The sequence below is a fragment of the Rousettus aegyptiacus genome, unplaced genomic scaffold (assembly GCF_014176215.1).
Source record: "Rousettus aegyptiacus isolate mRouAeg1 unplaced genomic scaffold, mRouAeg1.p scaffold_m13_p_13, whole genome shotgun sequence".
In the NCBI taxonomy this organism is placed as follows: domain Eukaryota; kingdom Metazoa; phylum Chordata; class Mammalia; order Chiroptera; family Pteropodidae; genus Rousettus; species Rousettus aegyptiacus.
The window spans coordinates 56,977,263-56,994,299 of record NW_023416288.1 but is presented as its reverse complement, the minus strand read 5'-3'; the positions used below and the strand labels follow the sequence as shown (position 1 = coordinate 56,994,299).

Below are 17,037 nucleotides of genomic sequence, written 5' to 3'. Positions count from 1 at the left end.
TACGGCAGGACCTTCGAAGAGAAAGGGCTCTAATTGAATTCTGCTTCAGTCTAAAGTCACAGAAATCTAAACCTGGACAATATCACAGAAGTCTTCTACTTCAAGTTCTCTCACAATCAACAAATTGCTCTTACACAATCTCTGATTCCGTTGCTCAATTTTCACTTAAATACTAGAAGAAACACCCCCTGCAGTAAGTTCACTTTGTTTTTTAGAAAGCCCAATCCGTTTTTTTCTGGGTGTAATGTTTAGGAAAAAATAAAACCTTATGTAAGTCACAAAGCCACCCCTTTTCATGTCTGTTCCTGATCCTTTTTGTCCTTGTTTCATCCTGCAAATTGTCCTCAACTTACAGCCTACTCAGCCTGTCTCCTCCAAACATCCCTCCTATTCCGAATCCAACTATGACTTCTCTACAGATCAAACATCTCTCTTCTTCATATTACCAACCTGTCCACAGAGGTGCCTTGTAAACGATGCCATTCAGAACTGGAGAACATCTCAGGCCTGTTTGTCTTTCCACTTTTCAAGCGAAGCACAACTTCCCTCAGGCCTCTGTGTAGGTGATTGTGTATGAAAGACTTAACTTTGCAAACTCACCCGTAGACTTAAAGCCATGTCAACACTTTTAGGTACAGCATTCTAAAATAATGTCCTTCCAATAGAAACGTCCGAGAAGAGAAAAAGAACGTCATAGACAGGTTCTGAGACTTCCAGGGGAATGACATGTAATGAAACCAGCTTTATCCTAGGTGAGTTGATATAAACAAGAGTTAAACACCTGCGGCATCTCATCAAAACCATAACAAAATGACACCGAACAAAACAAAGCTATTCGAGGACCTGTGATACAAATATCTGTAAATGCTGAGAATCACAAAATAGAGAAGCCAGTCAGTCACCCTCAGGGCTAATTTCTTGTGAAATCCATCTTGGAATCAAAAGTTTTGACTTTTTTCCCACTTGAAATATGATAGCAAATATTCTGAATTTATAACTTCTTATTCTGCCTCAGTTCTAACCAACTCTCACTGTGTGCCCTTCGTTAATATTTTTTCAATGAGGCACCTTCTAATTTATAGAAATCTGAATGAATGACGCAAAACAGCATTGAAGACAATGGGAGAAAATTATTTAATTAGAAAACTTCTATTGCACACATGTTAGTCTGCAATTTCTAAAGACCTTGGTTCTGGCTGCAGTTTTACTAATTACTATACAAATCTGAGCAAGTTGAACTCATTGCTCTAATATTCCATTTATTCATCTAAAATGTATGATCTGTATCGTCCACCTCATGTGTCGGTATTGAAGCTCAAAGGTGCCAAAAACGATTCAAAACGCTAAAGCACTAACATTTTTACAATTACCAAAATTGTTATACTAAATGGTAGGATTTAAGGTGTTTAAGCTTTTTTCGATTGCAAATTATATGTGCTTCACTTAAGGACTGAGGGACAAGACAGTTTCAGTTGTCCCCACCACCAAAGGCTCCCATTTCAGATGCCATTTGGCTCCAAATAATAAAGCCTTGAAAAATGGGGAAAAACCAGAATCATCACTTTCTTATTTCTATGGGTAAGTAAGCTATCGTTAGTAATTATCATGCCAGTAGCAGAAGCCAAGGCATTTTCCATGATTGCCTTTTATGTGCATGACTTGGCTCCCAAATATCTTTCAGGCAGAATTTTCTCCTGTGGTTATATTAGATTACATTGAATTCTAAGAATATCAAATCACAGCACTTTTTTTTTTTATATTGGAGAGTAAAACAGATTTCTAATAGGACTTTACTTATGAATGTCTAAAAATATTCATCAAAATCCATAATTTTCCAGAAGTATGATGGAGTAAGTTATACCTCTTAGTATGTTTTCTTTTCAATAGCTCTTAAAGCCATGCTTAGTTGGTTTAAAAATGTCTTACATGATAACTAAAGGTCATTCACGCCAAGATTTTAAAGCCTCTCGCTTACAAAGTGATGTTTCAAAAATTAGAAGTCAAGATTTTCAGAAATTTTTCAAACAAAGTTCTGCTATGTGACAAAGTCATTTTAAAAGAAATAATTTCAAAACTCTCAGAATCTAATTCCAGCTCTCAGATCACAGGTCCCAGTGACAACATTCCTCAGAGTGGTCGTGTGTCCTCTGTTTAAATACTCTCAGCGGCCGAAAGTTTGTAACCCTGTAAAGGTGCCCACCCCACCATTTGACAATATTTCTTCTACTTCATCTTCTTTATATTTAGTCAAAACCCACCCACAAATTTTGCCCGTTGTTTCTAATTATGTCCTTGAGATACAGGCTATGTGAATTTTAGCTCTTAGGTTAGTGTTTCCAAGTCTTAAAGTCTCGGTTTCTAATACATTTTGAAAACCAATACCAAGACTCCAAAGAAAAGAAAATGTAAAGTATCATTATTCCCCTTGCATAGTCATCTCATTTCAGATTTCATAGAACTAAAACGTCGGGAGCTAAAGAGTGATTGGCACAATAAGGCGTTGATCGATCCCACAGTGCCCATTCCCCTGAGCTTCTGCATAGAACATATCACACTGGCATTGGCCTTTTCTCCTAGACTTCCAGCTGCATGAAGTCAAGTTTCGTCTCTTGCATGCATTCATTCTCATGTCCTTTTCATGGTGCCTCCACCAGAGTAAGTGGTAAATACATCTTAACAATTAATGATTAAATACACAAATGCATGATTGGTTCACAAGCATGATTGCTTGTGGAACGACTAACTAAATACATACATAAATAGGCTCTGGAATCTGTCCACCATGAGGATAGCATCCAATATTCCAATCTCTGCTTTCGAGTGTAACATTTCAACAGCCTAAGCATTACTTGTTTCTGCTTCTCTTTGGGAGCTAGTGAGGTGACTCTCAGTGTCCTGGGAAAACAGGTTGTCCAGGGGTAGAGTTGCTTAATTCCTATGTCGGGACAGGCCTTAAATCCATAGATGGCCAGTAGGGTATAACATTATATAATCCAGTCATCTGGGTGATTTCAAGAGAGCACATCGTTTACATCATTTGACGTGGAAGAAGTTGCCATAATTGTGTACTCTCATGGGGTAGCTAAGACAGGAATTTTCTAAGCCCATTTGGCAGATTACGTCTTAGAATAAGGCTTGATGGAACTGTTTAAGATGATCAAGGTCAGTGGACATCTATTTGTCCTTCGGGCAAAACATATACTTGTCTCGGAGGGTAATTTCACCTTGATCCATTTTGAACATAATATCTGGGGTCTATTTTGGCATCTGCATGACAAAATTATTGAAAGTAGAGGCAGAAAGTCCAATAGTAGGACTGTCGTCATAGTCTGACAATTGGAGGGACTAGAGATGGGTGACAACTAGGACACAGAAAAGGGATGAGAGGGCCAAAGTCAGTCCGAGACACCTGGTGGAGAAAAAAACCCGTAGGACTCATCATGAGCTGAATATGGAATTCATGTAAGAAAAAGGAGACTCAGAGATGGTTCTGTAAAACTTGGGCAGAATCAATTTCATACCAAACCAATGTTTAAGGTCAATCAGAAAATTCTCTAATTTGATAGATGTTCTATTTTTTTTTTCTAAAATGAAAATAATCCATTTAAGTAATTAGTAGTTTCTTTTGATGATTATGATGAGCTATTTTAACAATGATCTATTTTACTTTTAAATCTCATAATGGCATAAAATATCACACTGTTCTCAGTGATTTTATTACAGCCCATATCCAAGTTACTATACCTTCTTAGCAACAGTTTGCCCTAATTAAATAACCTTAGGACAACTATCCTGAGTGTTACTCCTGTAAACTCAGCCTCTTAAAGTGGTGTCAGCATCACAGAGGCAGGGCCTCTCTACATGAGGTCTAAAAATAGCCTAGACGAGTCTCTGGGCTCAGGTAGGCTTCATGCTTCATGGAAGGTAACATAAACAATGACAAGACCTCTTGGTCATGGATTTTATGACAGAGGCGACAGCAAGTGCCATGTGTGCCAAGCTTAGAGAACTAAGCTTAGTGATAAGAGAAAGAATGATGAATAAATGGAAATTTTATGTTGCCTTATCTTTGCCTGTTGGTGTTAGCTATGCATAAACAGATGATCAGCATGCTTCTCAAATGTTTTCTCCATTTTAAATCTATGCAATACATGTGTGTATGGTATATATACACATATATGTGTACAAATAAATGCATTTCTATATGTGTGTGGGGGGGAGGGGCTTGGCTATGCAGGGTATTTCTGATGTAACGTACAAGCAGCAACGTTTACCAGGGAAAACGCTGTTTTCTCCAGAATGTGGGCCTGAAGACACCAAGCCAGCACAGAGAGCAGCACCTTGACTTTGCCTGTGACACCCATCTACGGTATTAGAACTTCTTATAAAAAGCAGGTTCTACTTGTATAGTTTAAAACCAATCTGAATATTTTGAATAAAATCGACACAGAAAAAAAATAAAACAGCTGCTCCGCATTTTCTAAGATGTGGATGCTAGGAGGAGTCTAGTGGATGAACTACAGAAAGCCTTTCGGTAAAGAAACGGTTACTAGGTCCACACGGAAAGCCACCATCTGCTGAGTACGTTCTTTGCAAACAGATCTATCTACCTGTAAGCACTGGGCCAGCTCTTCTGAAAGGGTGGGGAGCAACGGGGCTGTAAAACACCCCCTCAGCCGTCGCTCCCTTTATGGCCGTGAATGTGCCGGTTAAATCCTGTTTCTGAAATTGTGTTGGTTTTAAGTCGTAACCTCTACAGAGGGGACCAGAACCCGCCAAGTGCAATTCTCAGCCATGGTGTTTATTTCCTTCCTGGCTCCTGTTCTTGGTCACGGCCTCGAATGAGATAAAGCACAGAGCTTAACTGGGTTCTATTTCCTTACATGCGTACTGCTGGAAAATGAGGCTTCGGAAATGACTACCTGTAAGGTTATATTCACTTTGTCTTTTCATAACTCTCCATTTCTCATCCCTCTATCAGATAACCTAAAAATGGATTCCCAGGACAGACGGGGGCCCCCAACACAAAGGGCTCGTTCGAGTCAAACGAAAAGGACTGTCAGCCCGGCCAGCCGCTCTTGCTGCACTGTCTCAGCGGGTTCTGTAGAAAATGCTGTTTCTATAGGTATACAGTTTTATGTCTTTTAAATTAAAGTTATGTGCGTTTTTCAGACCGGGGCCAGACCATTTGCTCCTGCGCTTGCTGGGGGCTCATTAAAAGGGGGATACCGTGTATTTCAGCTGAGCTGGAAACTCCTGGAGCATATGGCTTCGGCTCTTTCAAAAGTCCAGGACTATCACACGCAATGATCAATTAAAAACTAAAACGCTACAGGAGGCAGATTTAATGTTGAAGCTCATTTTTGATTTTTTTTTTTTTTTTTTTTGGAAAAGCCCAAGTCCTGGGTGTGTTTGCTTTTTCAAAGAGCTATTTGAGTTGGTCTTATATCATTCCCCATCAGTAATGCAGGACTCTAAGGCTTTTTAAATTATAATAATAATTATTATTACTTTTTGTTTAAAATGATTTCCAAATGTACCAGGACCCCTACGGCAGTCAGTATGTCATTTATTTTCATTCCAGAGATTTACTTGTGACTTCAACTGGAGCTATTTGAATTGGCCCACAGCCACCTGTACCCTAAATTTTCTCTGGGCTGCTTTGAAGCATCACAGAGAAATATGAGATGGTTGTTGGTGAAAATACAATCCTTCACCCCAGTGATGGCAGCTGGGTAACCGAGTACGTGGCCAAGTGTTTGGCTCGGTCTAGGGAATGGAAGGCACCATTCGAGGCCAGATTTCAGTCTGTTTTAAGGATTATATTTCTGTCATCACAACATCTCCTTGACAGTCCCACCAATTGAAAAACTCCCAGCAGAAGCCCAGTGATTAAATTCTCCTGGAGCATATTTTTTCCAGCTTCTGGAAACAATCTACTACAGTCCCTCCTTCTCTCACCATAAAACCCCAAAGATAGTTCCATTTCTAAGACTGATATATGGAAATAGATTAGTCATAACCAACCCTTCCTCCAACAGCTGAGAATAATGCCAATTATTCGAACTTGAAACGACTAAGGAGAGACTCAGAGCCTATCCACTGAGAGGCTATTCCTACTTAACAGTATGATCATACCTGTATTTTCAAAATGCGACCAAAATGTGATTCAGATAAGCAACGCCTCACCACTGGACCTTTAAATTAAATGTAGAGAAACGATTGTTTATGCTCGCATGCAGAAATGCCAAGGAAGCACATTGCTTGTGTCTAAGGGGAAAATGGAAGAAAGCAGTTTAATCCAAAGGAAAACCCTCGATCACCCACCTCCATTTCTGACTTCTATCCAAATAGAGTAGATCGTTTCCTGATATTTTAGTTGTCATAGGGTCCCTAACACAGGTGCTTATAAGTACCAACTGCTCTGTAGCAGGATTAGAAGTTGCAATTCTGCTGTGGGATCCCACAGTGGTTTGTATTAAGAACTTTCTAGTAAAAGAAAACAGCGAAAAGAACAGAGTAGACTGCTCCGTACACGAAAATGGGGCTGTAGTGCTCTCAGGTATGACCTTGGGACCTGATAAATAACAGATGAGGCATCCATCAGAAAGGGCCACACATCCCAAAATTTGGCCGCGGAACCCACACGGCAAGGCTCTGTCCTTGGGACGAGGCGTACTTGGGATAATGAAAACCAAAATCTTAGAAGGAAAACCTAAAACAGTCCCCCCCTCCTTCTCACCATCGTACCCAAAAAAGTCTATACTTATTAGCCTCTGTGCAACATTCCGGTGACTGTTTTCTTACTTAAGTGAGTTATTTTGACATATGTTGCTACTTTTGCTTCTGCTGTTTTATTTCAAGTCCATTAGCCTGCTTTCCATTATCGCGCAAACAAGCCTAGAAGTAAACGCTGTCAGAGAGCTAGCTCCATTTCCTGTGACCACAGTTCCCACACATGCTTTTCTGCTCTGCAGCTGAAACCGCACTTAAAGCTCAGTGGTCCTGCAAACTAGACGGGCCTTCGCTTCCTCCACCGCTCACCTCCATTGCAGCGAAAGGCAAAGATGGCTACACATAGGCAGTACGGAGCTGTACAAACAGCCCAAGCTGAAGCAGTCCTTCGCGGCCATCAGCGACAGCCCGCTACCTGCGCCCGCCCCTGGGCTGCCTCCCCGAGGCCCCTCTGAGAACAGACAACGCCCATGCCACCTCACCACACCCCAGAGACCCAGCGCACAAATTGCCATAATCCCTGCGGCACTCCCCAGCTCTTATGTGATGAAAAAGGATCGGGGAGGGAGGAGAGACATGCAGAAGTCACTAAGCCTCGTCTTGGTATGTTTAGTCTTAGGACTGGAAGCGGCTCGAGAGTTATATTTCTGCAGGACGTCCAGAGGGTTTGACAAGACCTTCAGAGAGAGTCTTGTGGTCTTCGGAGGACTGAATGTGAAGAGAACAGATCATATCTAAAATGATGGGTAGTTACAGAAGAACGGAGCGGTACAGGAGGAGATGAACGTGTGGGGGGCGGGGAGGGGGAGCAGTGCCATTTGTACGAACATCCTTTGAATCTTTAAAATAAATTATACGGGTGAACACAGAAGTTCATGCTACTTGCTGGAAGCAATAAGGATCGTATTTTGCGGAACTCGTATTCCACAAATCTCCGGGTATCCTGCCTCGTCCTCTGGGGGCTATCATGTTTTGTCGTACACCTTGACAGCCCTTAAAAACTGGTGGCATGGTCTCAGATAGATTCTTGCAGGAGAGAGACAGGTTTATGGATTCCATCAGCCTCTTGCAGGGGAGTCGCCCGATCTCCAGGAGGGCACAGGTGATACGCTCGCTCGCTCAGGTCCTCTTTGCCCATCTACCAGGGTCAAACAGCGGTTTCGAGGTCCTCATGGGTGATGATCTTATAGTTCTGACGACTTTCCAGGTAAGCAGCCAAATCGGGATCCCCAGCCTGTTGTGCTCTGTCTTGAGGTGTCTGACCCTACAAGTAATAGTGAAATGGAAAGAGACACAAACGCTTGGGATGAGATCTTTTTAAAAAAAATTCACAGAAACAGAGATTCTTGATGATTACTCATTAATAAAGATCTTTCCATGTTCCCTGTTTTAGAGTTCACGAGACACTTTTAAATCTACGCTCCAATAGGAGCATCACTTGGACCATATAAGGTAGGTAAGTCCAAGAGAAAAAGACAATTGCTTTTGACAGGTGGGGTCGACATCTAAGGAAAGGGAGGTTCACTGAGCCTGACTGAGCACACGGCAGGAAACAGGGCAGCACAGTGAGTGTGGGGACCCAGATCTTTTCTGGAAGAAGGTGGAAAGGAATCACTGGCTAGATAACTGGGGAAGCAGGCATTCTGATTTCTAGTTTGCAGATTCAGCAACTTAGATAAAAAGAGCAACTTTTTCGTGTTGCTCCTCACTTTCTCTTTATTATCTGAGCTGAGTGCCAGTCCTTTGTGTGATAAACAGGCGACTGTCCCGCTGTAGTCTGAGCGGCCCCAGGGAGGCTAAGTCTACCTCAGGATCGGGGCCCCCAGTGATCCCGCCAACTGGGCTTGTGTTTCTCAATCAGGTTACACGCCAAAGCGTTTAAGTGCGAATATCACCTGGGAAGAATATCACATTGAGCAATTATCTGCCATTTGAAATGATATATCCAATCAACTGAACAGACAGGTAACAGAGCAGCTAGAAACCCGGACACAGTTTAACGTGCCTGAAGCCAAGAGAGGCAGCCAGGGACCTCAGTTAAGGAGCGAGGATCTGGGCAGTTGCAAGGGAAGTAAAGACTCACACAACGCGACCGGCTTACAACTGGCTCAGAAAGGAGAGCGAGGTCCATGCAGGAGAGAAAGCTATTTCATGACGTGCACTGCTGTCTGAGGAAAGACTAGGGCAAACACTGCCCATGAATAGATGCTCATCGCTTCAATGAAGTCTACTGGGGCTTAAGTCTTTATTAGGCATCTAGGTCACTTGTCTGTTTCTTGGCTCCATTCATTGGCCACAAACTTAGGTTATTTGGCACCCGCTCGATGAAGTCCTCATACTCATATGTGGCCAAATACAGCACAGATTGTAAGCTACACTGGGTGAGGCAGCTGAAGGAGAAATCCCAAAGGGTCTTCTCAGAGGTCAGGCCGATGAACACGGCCCTGACCCTTCTCCTGGGGCTCTGAACCTCACCTCTCTGCAACGTAGCTGCTGGCACTCAGCAGGAGGAGAACCCCAAATCCTAAAGCCGGCACGCTCAGAGGTTTAGAAAGCCCCATCGACAAGCACGCACCCTCCCCTTTGTGCTTATACGTTTAAACTGCAGTTTCTCTAAATGAAGCACTTTATTTTTTCCTCCTTTTTCCAAAGCCCTGGGCACTTCCATGAGCACAGAAAGGACGGTGCCTGCGATCTTGCCCAGTGGGGAGATGTTTGCGCCCGCGCATCACGTTACCTTGGAGTCTGTCTTTCTCAGAGATGCTCCTGCGTCCACCAGAAGCTGGCACACGGCCCGGTTCCGCTGGCAGGCGGCCTTGTGCAGCGCGGTCTCACCCCTAAATCACAGATGAAATGGGAAACCACCCATAAAGGAGCGGAGGGCGGGGCTGGGGGTGGGAGCAGCGACCAGGGGGTGAGGGTGGCATCCTACCCCTGCTGCTGATGCCCTGTGCTCCTCGGCCTCTTTCTCTACCTGCAGCTGAGACCACCACAGCGGCAGGCAGGACCCGTTCGGGGGAGGAGCAGGGAGGGGACCCAGAAATGCCTTGAGTTAGTCGTCAGCTAACCATAACATCTGACTCCAAGCTCTTTTGAAAACTGCGTCAGTGAATTAGGCCGCGTGGCTTTGTTTTAAACTACCAATGTTTGATTTAGGTAAGACTTGGTGGCACTATTAAATAGACCAATGTGCACAGATGTCTGCACCCCGTGAGGCAACTCTCTCTCTCTGTGGATACATTTGGGCAGGGAGGGAGGGACACTAGCCGAAGCACAGAGGGGACAGTGATGGAGAACCACCGGCCCTTCGGACCCGTCACACAGTGCGTGGCGGGCCACCATCCTGCCCCCCGGAGGGCTATCTCCTGGGAACTCAATTTCAAGGAGCCAGGCAACACTCGCTTTGCCCTACCTACTGGATTCCATGCCAGTGGCAGGCGGAAGGGCAGTGGCCACCACAGAGGACCTGGGAGGCACAGTGACACGCTGGGAGGGTTCAAGAACCAGAGCTGTCTCCAGGAGCAGCACGGCTGAGGCCAGCCACGGGAAGCGGGCAAGAGAAAGTGGCCATGTCCGCCCCTCTGGCAGGCAGCGTAGGAATATAGACCCATTGTGAGTCCGAAATTGAAAAGACACTTCATGCCAAAGTGTTTCATGGAAAATCAAATGCGGACCTTAGGGAAGGCAAGCTGGGGTCAGGGACAACCTTGCCAACAGGCCGTGCGGCATGTGGACAAGCTTCATGAGCAGTGGACAGCTTCTGCCATGCCTAGTAACTCACGGCTACTCCCCTTCCCACCCATTTTCCATTCTCTTCATTTCTACTTTGCCTCCCCGATACCCACGTAGCCGCTCTCGCCCTACCCCACTCCGCCCCTGCCCATTCTTCATCCTTTTCAAATTTCTTTGAAGTTCTCTGGTGGTGTGTTCTATGTGCTTTTCAGGTTTAGAAGTTTAGCCTTTCTTTGTTCCCGTTTGGGGGATAGGAACTATTTTGCTGCCTCAGGAAAAAAGAAAGTTAAAATCAAACAGTATTTGTTTAAGGATCATCCCAGAGAATCCTATGTGTACCAGAGTTCCTCGTCTGAAACGCAGGACGTGAAAATGATTATTATCCAGTGATTGTATTATACACATTGTTCCATTTTAGGCTCGGCAAAGAATTTTCATTACACGCAAAGATGCCTTAGGGCGTTAGAATTTAATTTTCTCACACGCCCCAGATAAGAAAGAGTAAAAAAACAAACAAAAAAAGTATGCATTTGGACTTCTTAGCGATCACAATGCCCCAGCACGGAAGTACCTTGCCCGTAGGAGGCACTAAATGATGGATAGCAATTCCATGCACGTAACCATCGCTCCACTTGCCATCGAATTTTATTGTGTAATTTTTGACTTAGAAGATCAGCCTTGCACAGTTATAAATACAACTGGAAGTAGACTCTTTATCGCTGACATGAAAACTATCCATTTTATGCCCTATAGACTGCATTCTTTTCCGAGGTATGTTTTGAGGGAAATAATACAGGATATAATGAAAGACAACACTCACGTTTCGCTGTCTGCCATATCCAACAACTCGGAAGGTCCTAAATAGGAAGAAAGCAAGATGCTGATCAAAAATGAGTTCGCGAACCGCCATTAACAAAAATAAATCCACAGTCACGTAATTAAAATGCGTTGGGAAGCTCTATAAGAAAAAGCATTTGGTAATAGGGTTATTTAACAAGACTTCCTCCTCCTTCTCTCTAAAAAAGAATTTCCTCTCCCTCTCCCCTATCAAGCTCCCAATCACCACCAGCCACAATGTGCCGAATGGGAGATAAAAACGGCCTCCGCCTTCGAGAAGCTTTCTATCAAGTCAAAGAAATAAAATCAACTGAAACAGAATAAGCAAGAAATAATTAAGCGGCTGCCCTGGGAAAAGGGGCCAACTGAGTGGACTGTAGAGTCCCTCATTCTCCGGGGGCAGGCAGTTCGGGATGGGGTCTTACTCAGGACAAGTAAAGCTACAGGAGACCAGAGATACCATGCACCCCAATATCCTTACTTTAGGAACAGGGTAAAATTCGACTGTTCATAAAATTTCCCTTTTAAGACCTGAAAGAAATGTTAGACCTAAGTATCAAATGAATATAGGTGCTTCGTTAGGAGTTGACCCATTTTGTGAATTTGTACATTCACAATGTTTTATTTGTTCACTAATTAATTTATTTGATCTGTAAACACTGCCTGTCTACCTTCCCACTTCCTGCACCGCTGACTTCCCCCGAGTCCTCCCTGAACCCCTTAGTCTCTAAAGCCTGCATGCGTCAGTGGAGACATGTTTCCTTCATAAAGTCCACTAATACCCCTTTCCTAAGATCCATTAAATGCCCTGCCTGCATGCTCCCGCACTTTGTACATCAGCCTCATGTCCTACTGTTGGGAGGGTAGTATGACTTATCACCCAAATTGAGACTATCCCAGACAAGTGGGAACATTTGATTGCCTTACTGAGCATGACATTTAAGTCATAGCAAAATCACCTAATGATTTCTCTTTCTTTTTGTAAATAATTTTTTTATTTTTTAATTATAGTTGACATACAACATTACAAGTTTCAGAGGTTCGACACAGCAATTAAATATCCACATAACCTACAAAGTGATCACCCCAATAAATCCAGTACCCATCTAACACCATACATAGTCCTTACAACATTACTGACTCTATTACTTATGCTATATTTTTATCGCCATGACCATTTCGTAACTACCAATTTGTACCTCTTAATCCCCCACCCCTTTTCCACTCATCTCTGCAACCCCTCTACGATGTGGCAATCATTAAAATGTTCTCTGGATCTATGAGTTTATTTCTGTTCTGCCTGTTCATTAATTTTGTTCTTTAGATTCCATGTATCAGTGAAATCATATGGTATTTGTCTTTCTCTGTCTAACTTACTCCACTCAGCATAATACCTTCTGGGTCTGTCCATGTTACTGCAATTGGCAACATTTCATTTTTTGTTAAGGCTGAGTAATATTCTATTGTACACAGGTACCACCTCTTCTTTATCCATCCTCCATTGATGGGCACCCAGGTTGCCTCCATATCTTAGCTACTCTGGTAAATCCCTCGAGGTTGTGGCCTATTGACTTGTCTATCACTATGTCCTTCGTTGGTGCCTGACATAGGGCCTGGTGCCAAGCAGATGCTTAAATGTTTGGTTGAATGAATGAATAAATGGGCTTAGAAGTGCCAAACATAGTTCTGAGTACTGAGCATTTTAGTTCTTAGAAATATGGTCCTGTTGATTTGCTCCCTATATTGTGGGATATTCATTATCACTGAAAATTTACTTAAGTGATTACTTATTACATAATCAAAAAAAAAAAAAGAGAGAGAAGAAGAGGTTAGGACTTTCTAACTACAAGTCATTGGTCAAGGTGAAGATGACAGATATTATGGGACTTTCACAATCCTCCTGGTCACCCAAGAGCTAAATCACCTTCTTTGCCTTTTCTCTCTCACATCTACTGGTCATCAGGCCAAACGAACCTTCCCTGGCGATGATGTCTGTCCTATTTGTCTCTCTTATTTGTCCTATTTGACAAATGGGCCTCCTGATGGGTCTCTGCCTGAAACATAATTAGCATGAAGTGACCATTACTAAGAAAAATAAAAAAAGTCATATACATTTAGATTTCCAGGTTTCATCGTATTTACTGCCTTCTCCCAAGTATTTAAACAACTGAAGTTCACGGTCTTTCACTTGGAACTACCTTCCTTCAATTTGTTCTCAAGGTTCCATTTTTTCGCACAAGCCCTGTCACCCAAATATTTCTCAGGCAGTCGCAGCTCTAAGAGCTTATTTCCTCATCTGTCTCCATCCAAAATAGCTTTCCTTTTCATAGCCATATGCCTACATCTTACACATTCTTTTTTAAAGCCCAGTCTGTGACAAGGTTCCGAAAAGATCACCTTTGACAGAAGGAATCTGTCCCTTTTCTGAACTCCCAGAATACCTCTTTGGTTCTACCTTTTCAGGTGTATGCCTTGTCCCGTTATTTATTCTAAATCCTTTGAGTGTAAGAATCCTTTTATTATTTTTCACATCCCTCCGGCTTCTACCCTATATTTAGGATTCGACAAAGAATTAGCTCATTCATTTCTGTTCCTTAGTCCTGTGGTTTTAAAGGAAAATGAACGATTGCTACCCCTCCCCCGACACACGCCCACACCCAAGGGCGTTCAGAGCAGTATGGTACAGAGATCAGAAGTGAGGGCCCTGGAGCTGAAGCTCCTCAGTTTCAAAGTCCAGCTCTACCTGCCATGTACTAGGTCTTGGGCAAGTTCATTTAACCTCTTAGACCCTTGACTGTCACATATATCAAGTAACATGGATAACAATATTCATCTCACAGGGTTGCTATGAGGTTTCGTACGGTAACGCAAGTTATATGCTTCAAACGGGAGCTGACGCACTACACACAACGCCTAAAGTTTAGCTATCACGGAGGGTCCACCCTGATACCACGGCAGGATGCACTACGCCAAGAGGGAGCATCGGGGGAGGAAGGAGATATAACGCGGCCACGTCGCTCCCACTTGCATTCGAAGCCTCCAGTTATACGTTGTGAGAACCCATACCCCAGGCCTATTCTATGGCTGACAGGACCCTCCCCACAAGGTGGGGAGCAAGGAGGCTTAGATGGTCCTTTCGGGGAACCCCTGTCACCTGCGCAAACCTTTCAAGCCATTTACTTTGAAAGGGATCCCGTGAACGCCAACGGCCCAGCCCCACCGGTGGTTCCGCTCCCATCATTACGTCCAGTTGCACAAATATTTGGGCAACGAGTCCTCCTCTCAGTTCCTCCTTTACTCGGCACTGTCATTCCACTCTCGGAGTGGCACCTCCCGCCACGGGTCCCTGGACTCCATGGTCCAAGCCTGCGCGCAAGCGGGAAGACACCGAGCAGTTCAATCTCTGCTAAAAGGACACTTATTTGACACTCTGGAAGTGGGGACAAGAAAGAGAAAGGACCCCGTTCCTCAAATTTCTGACAAGTATCGCCATGAATGCCGCCGCCCCTGAGTGATTCCAGGGCTGATTACTCGGTTTGCGAGCGAGGCCTGTAGCCGCCTAGCACCCCGCTTCTCTCCCTGTATCCCCGGTAGCTGACAGAGGTGCTCATACTGAAAACAAGACACTTTTGCTCTTAATTAACATCTAGAGAAACTCCAGTTAGAGCTTTCGGGAATGGCTCTAGAATGATCAACTTAATTAACCCAAGCTTTCCATTAACACCCACCATCAAGAAGCAGCAGATACCGTAAACTCTGGCAGACAAACAGCCAAGGAAGCGGGTAGGGCGGCAGCTGGCGGATCACAGAGAGGCGTGGGGAGCTGTGCTGAACGCCACAGGTACATTTTCTAATGATTTTTATAACCTGCTTCGAAACAACTGTTTGCAGAGCGCTAGCAAGAAGGGGCCACAGAGGAGGCGACAAGAAGGAGGTTGAGTGCCAGGTGCAGCCTGAGACAAGGCTGTGGGTTCCTGCCCCACGCGTACCTTCGACGACCCATCGGGAGCCATTGATAGTACGTCACGCTGTTTAATAGTTCTCTCCGCGGTTTAGTGGCATTGGTATAAGGTTTGAAGGGGGGATGGCTAGAGAAACGAAAATAAGCAACAAAGACCACAAAAGTTCTCTCAAAAGAAAAAAAAAAAAGCACATAAAAAGAGCATCTGTGGTTTTGCAAAGTTAATTTGAGTCTCACGAATAAGGGAGAGAACAAGAGAACGAGAGAAGAAATCAAGATAATGAATTCTTTCAATCTGCATCGATGGTGAACATTTGGGTTTGGCGCTTAGTTTGTACTTCATATAAACATATGTTCTGATGGTGGAAACGATGCCATGTCTCCTACGGAATGTGAAGGAATACCATTAAATTGTCAGGAGAGAAGCCTCAGGTGTCCCCTGGATAGAAAAGACAGCTTTGGCTCTCTGACAGTCCCGGTTTACTGCGATGTCCCACACTCCTCCCCGTAGGGGACCCGCGCCAGGAAACAACTGTGAAATCCGGGTGAAGGGCGAGGGGTCCACGTTCCTCCAAACAATTTCTAAGAGAAGACGATCGTCCTCCCTCCACAGCCCTGAGCGCCAGCTGTCACTGGAACCCTGCACGTGATACCACAGCAGACTACCCTGCGCTGAGGTGGTTCATGCTCGTTTCTGTTCCCTGTGCTGGATTTCAGAGACGTGGAGCGCAGACATCGTATCTTATATTATGTATGAGGTCTGGCGCAACGTCACTAATCTTCTTTTCCCGCCTGTCAAATAGAGATAACAGAACTTGCTGTGTACACTTGTTGTAAAATTTAAATGTGTTCCTATAGAAGGCGTTTGGAATAATAAAGATTAGCAACGATTATTACGATAACTTTTTTTTTTTCTCAAAAGCGTGTGGGGCAGAATTCATTTCTAAGTGAGTTAATGAATGAATGGAAGACATTTGAAATCAATGTGGATCCTAGTCAATATCCTATTTTTTTCTCTGAGAAAGACCCATAAATGGAACATGGATTTCAAAGCTTGTGCTATCTGAAAAACTGTCTGAAAATGAGAGAAAGAAAACTGTATCAAGGAGATGTACATGTCAGTATTCGGGTGAAGGCCAGAGAACACAAAAGGCAGTAAAACTTTGCAAATCTCCCAACACAAGAAAGCGAACAAAGAGGTAAAGCAGTCCAGCCTTCCAAGCTGCCCTAGGCTCTTCCACTGGCCCCGGTTCTTACTGGTGCAACTTTATCAATATCACACTTGCATTGTGTGTGTGTGTGTGTGTGTGTGTGTGTGTGTGTGTGTGTGTGTGTTTTGTCACATGCATCCTTTAATCTGCTTCCCACACCAAGGCTGTTCCTTCCTTCCACCTCCCCGCGGCCTCTCTCTCCGGACCTCATTTCCCATTAGTCTCTCCGACGCTGCCAGCAGACAGACCATTTCCAAATCCTCCTGCGGCCCGGGGACAAAAGCCGCACAGATGTGGGGAGAGCTGGCCCTGGGAACTCGAACGGCACCGTCATCCTGTCCCAGCGGGATGGTGGTCATTTCTCTTGGGGAGTGGGGGGACCAGAGGCAGAAAAAGGAGGGTTAAAAAAAAAAAGAAAAGAAAAAAAGAAAAGAAAGACTGAGGCAGGGAAAAAAAGGAAAGACAGAATAAGCCATTGAAATCAGAAAGGAAATGCATGAGTGAGATTTCTATCAGGAGACACCGTAGGGGGCGGAGGGGTGGGAGCCGGGAGAAGAAAAA

General features: G+C 44.1%; 1 protein-coding gene across 10 annotated transcripts in view; it reads right to left on the bottom strand.

The window, feature by feature from the left end:
• Positions 1–5,353: 5,353 nt before the first annotated feature.
• The window catches only part of DGKI (diacylglycerol kinase iota), a 367,036-nt gene continuing 355,352 nt past the window's right edge, over positions 5,354–17,037 (bottom strand). For all 10 annotated transcript variants that reach the window (XM_036230859.1, XM_036230852.1, XM_016122880.2 and 7 more), the window contains 3 exons: positions 11,288–11,324; positions 9,473–9,572; positions 5,354–7,999 (listed from right to left, as the gene is read on the bottom strand). In XM_036230859.1, coding sequence (XP_036086752.1) covers positions 7,883–7,999; positions 9,473–9,572; positions 11,288–11,324 — 254 coding nt within the window. In that variant the 3' untranslated portion in view covers positions 5,354–7,882. The remainder of the gene's footprint in view (positions 8,000–9,472; positions 9,573–11,287; positions 11,325–17,037) is intronic.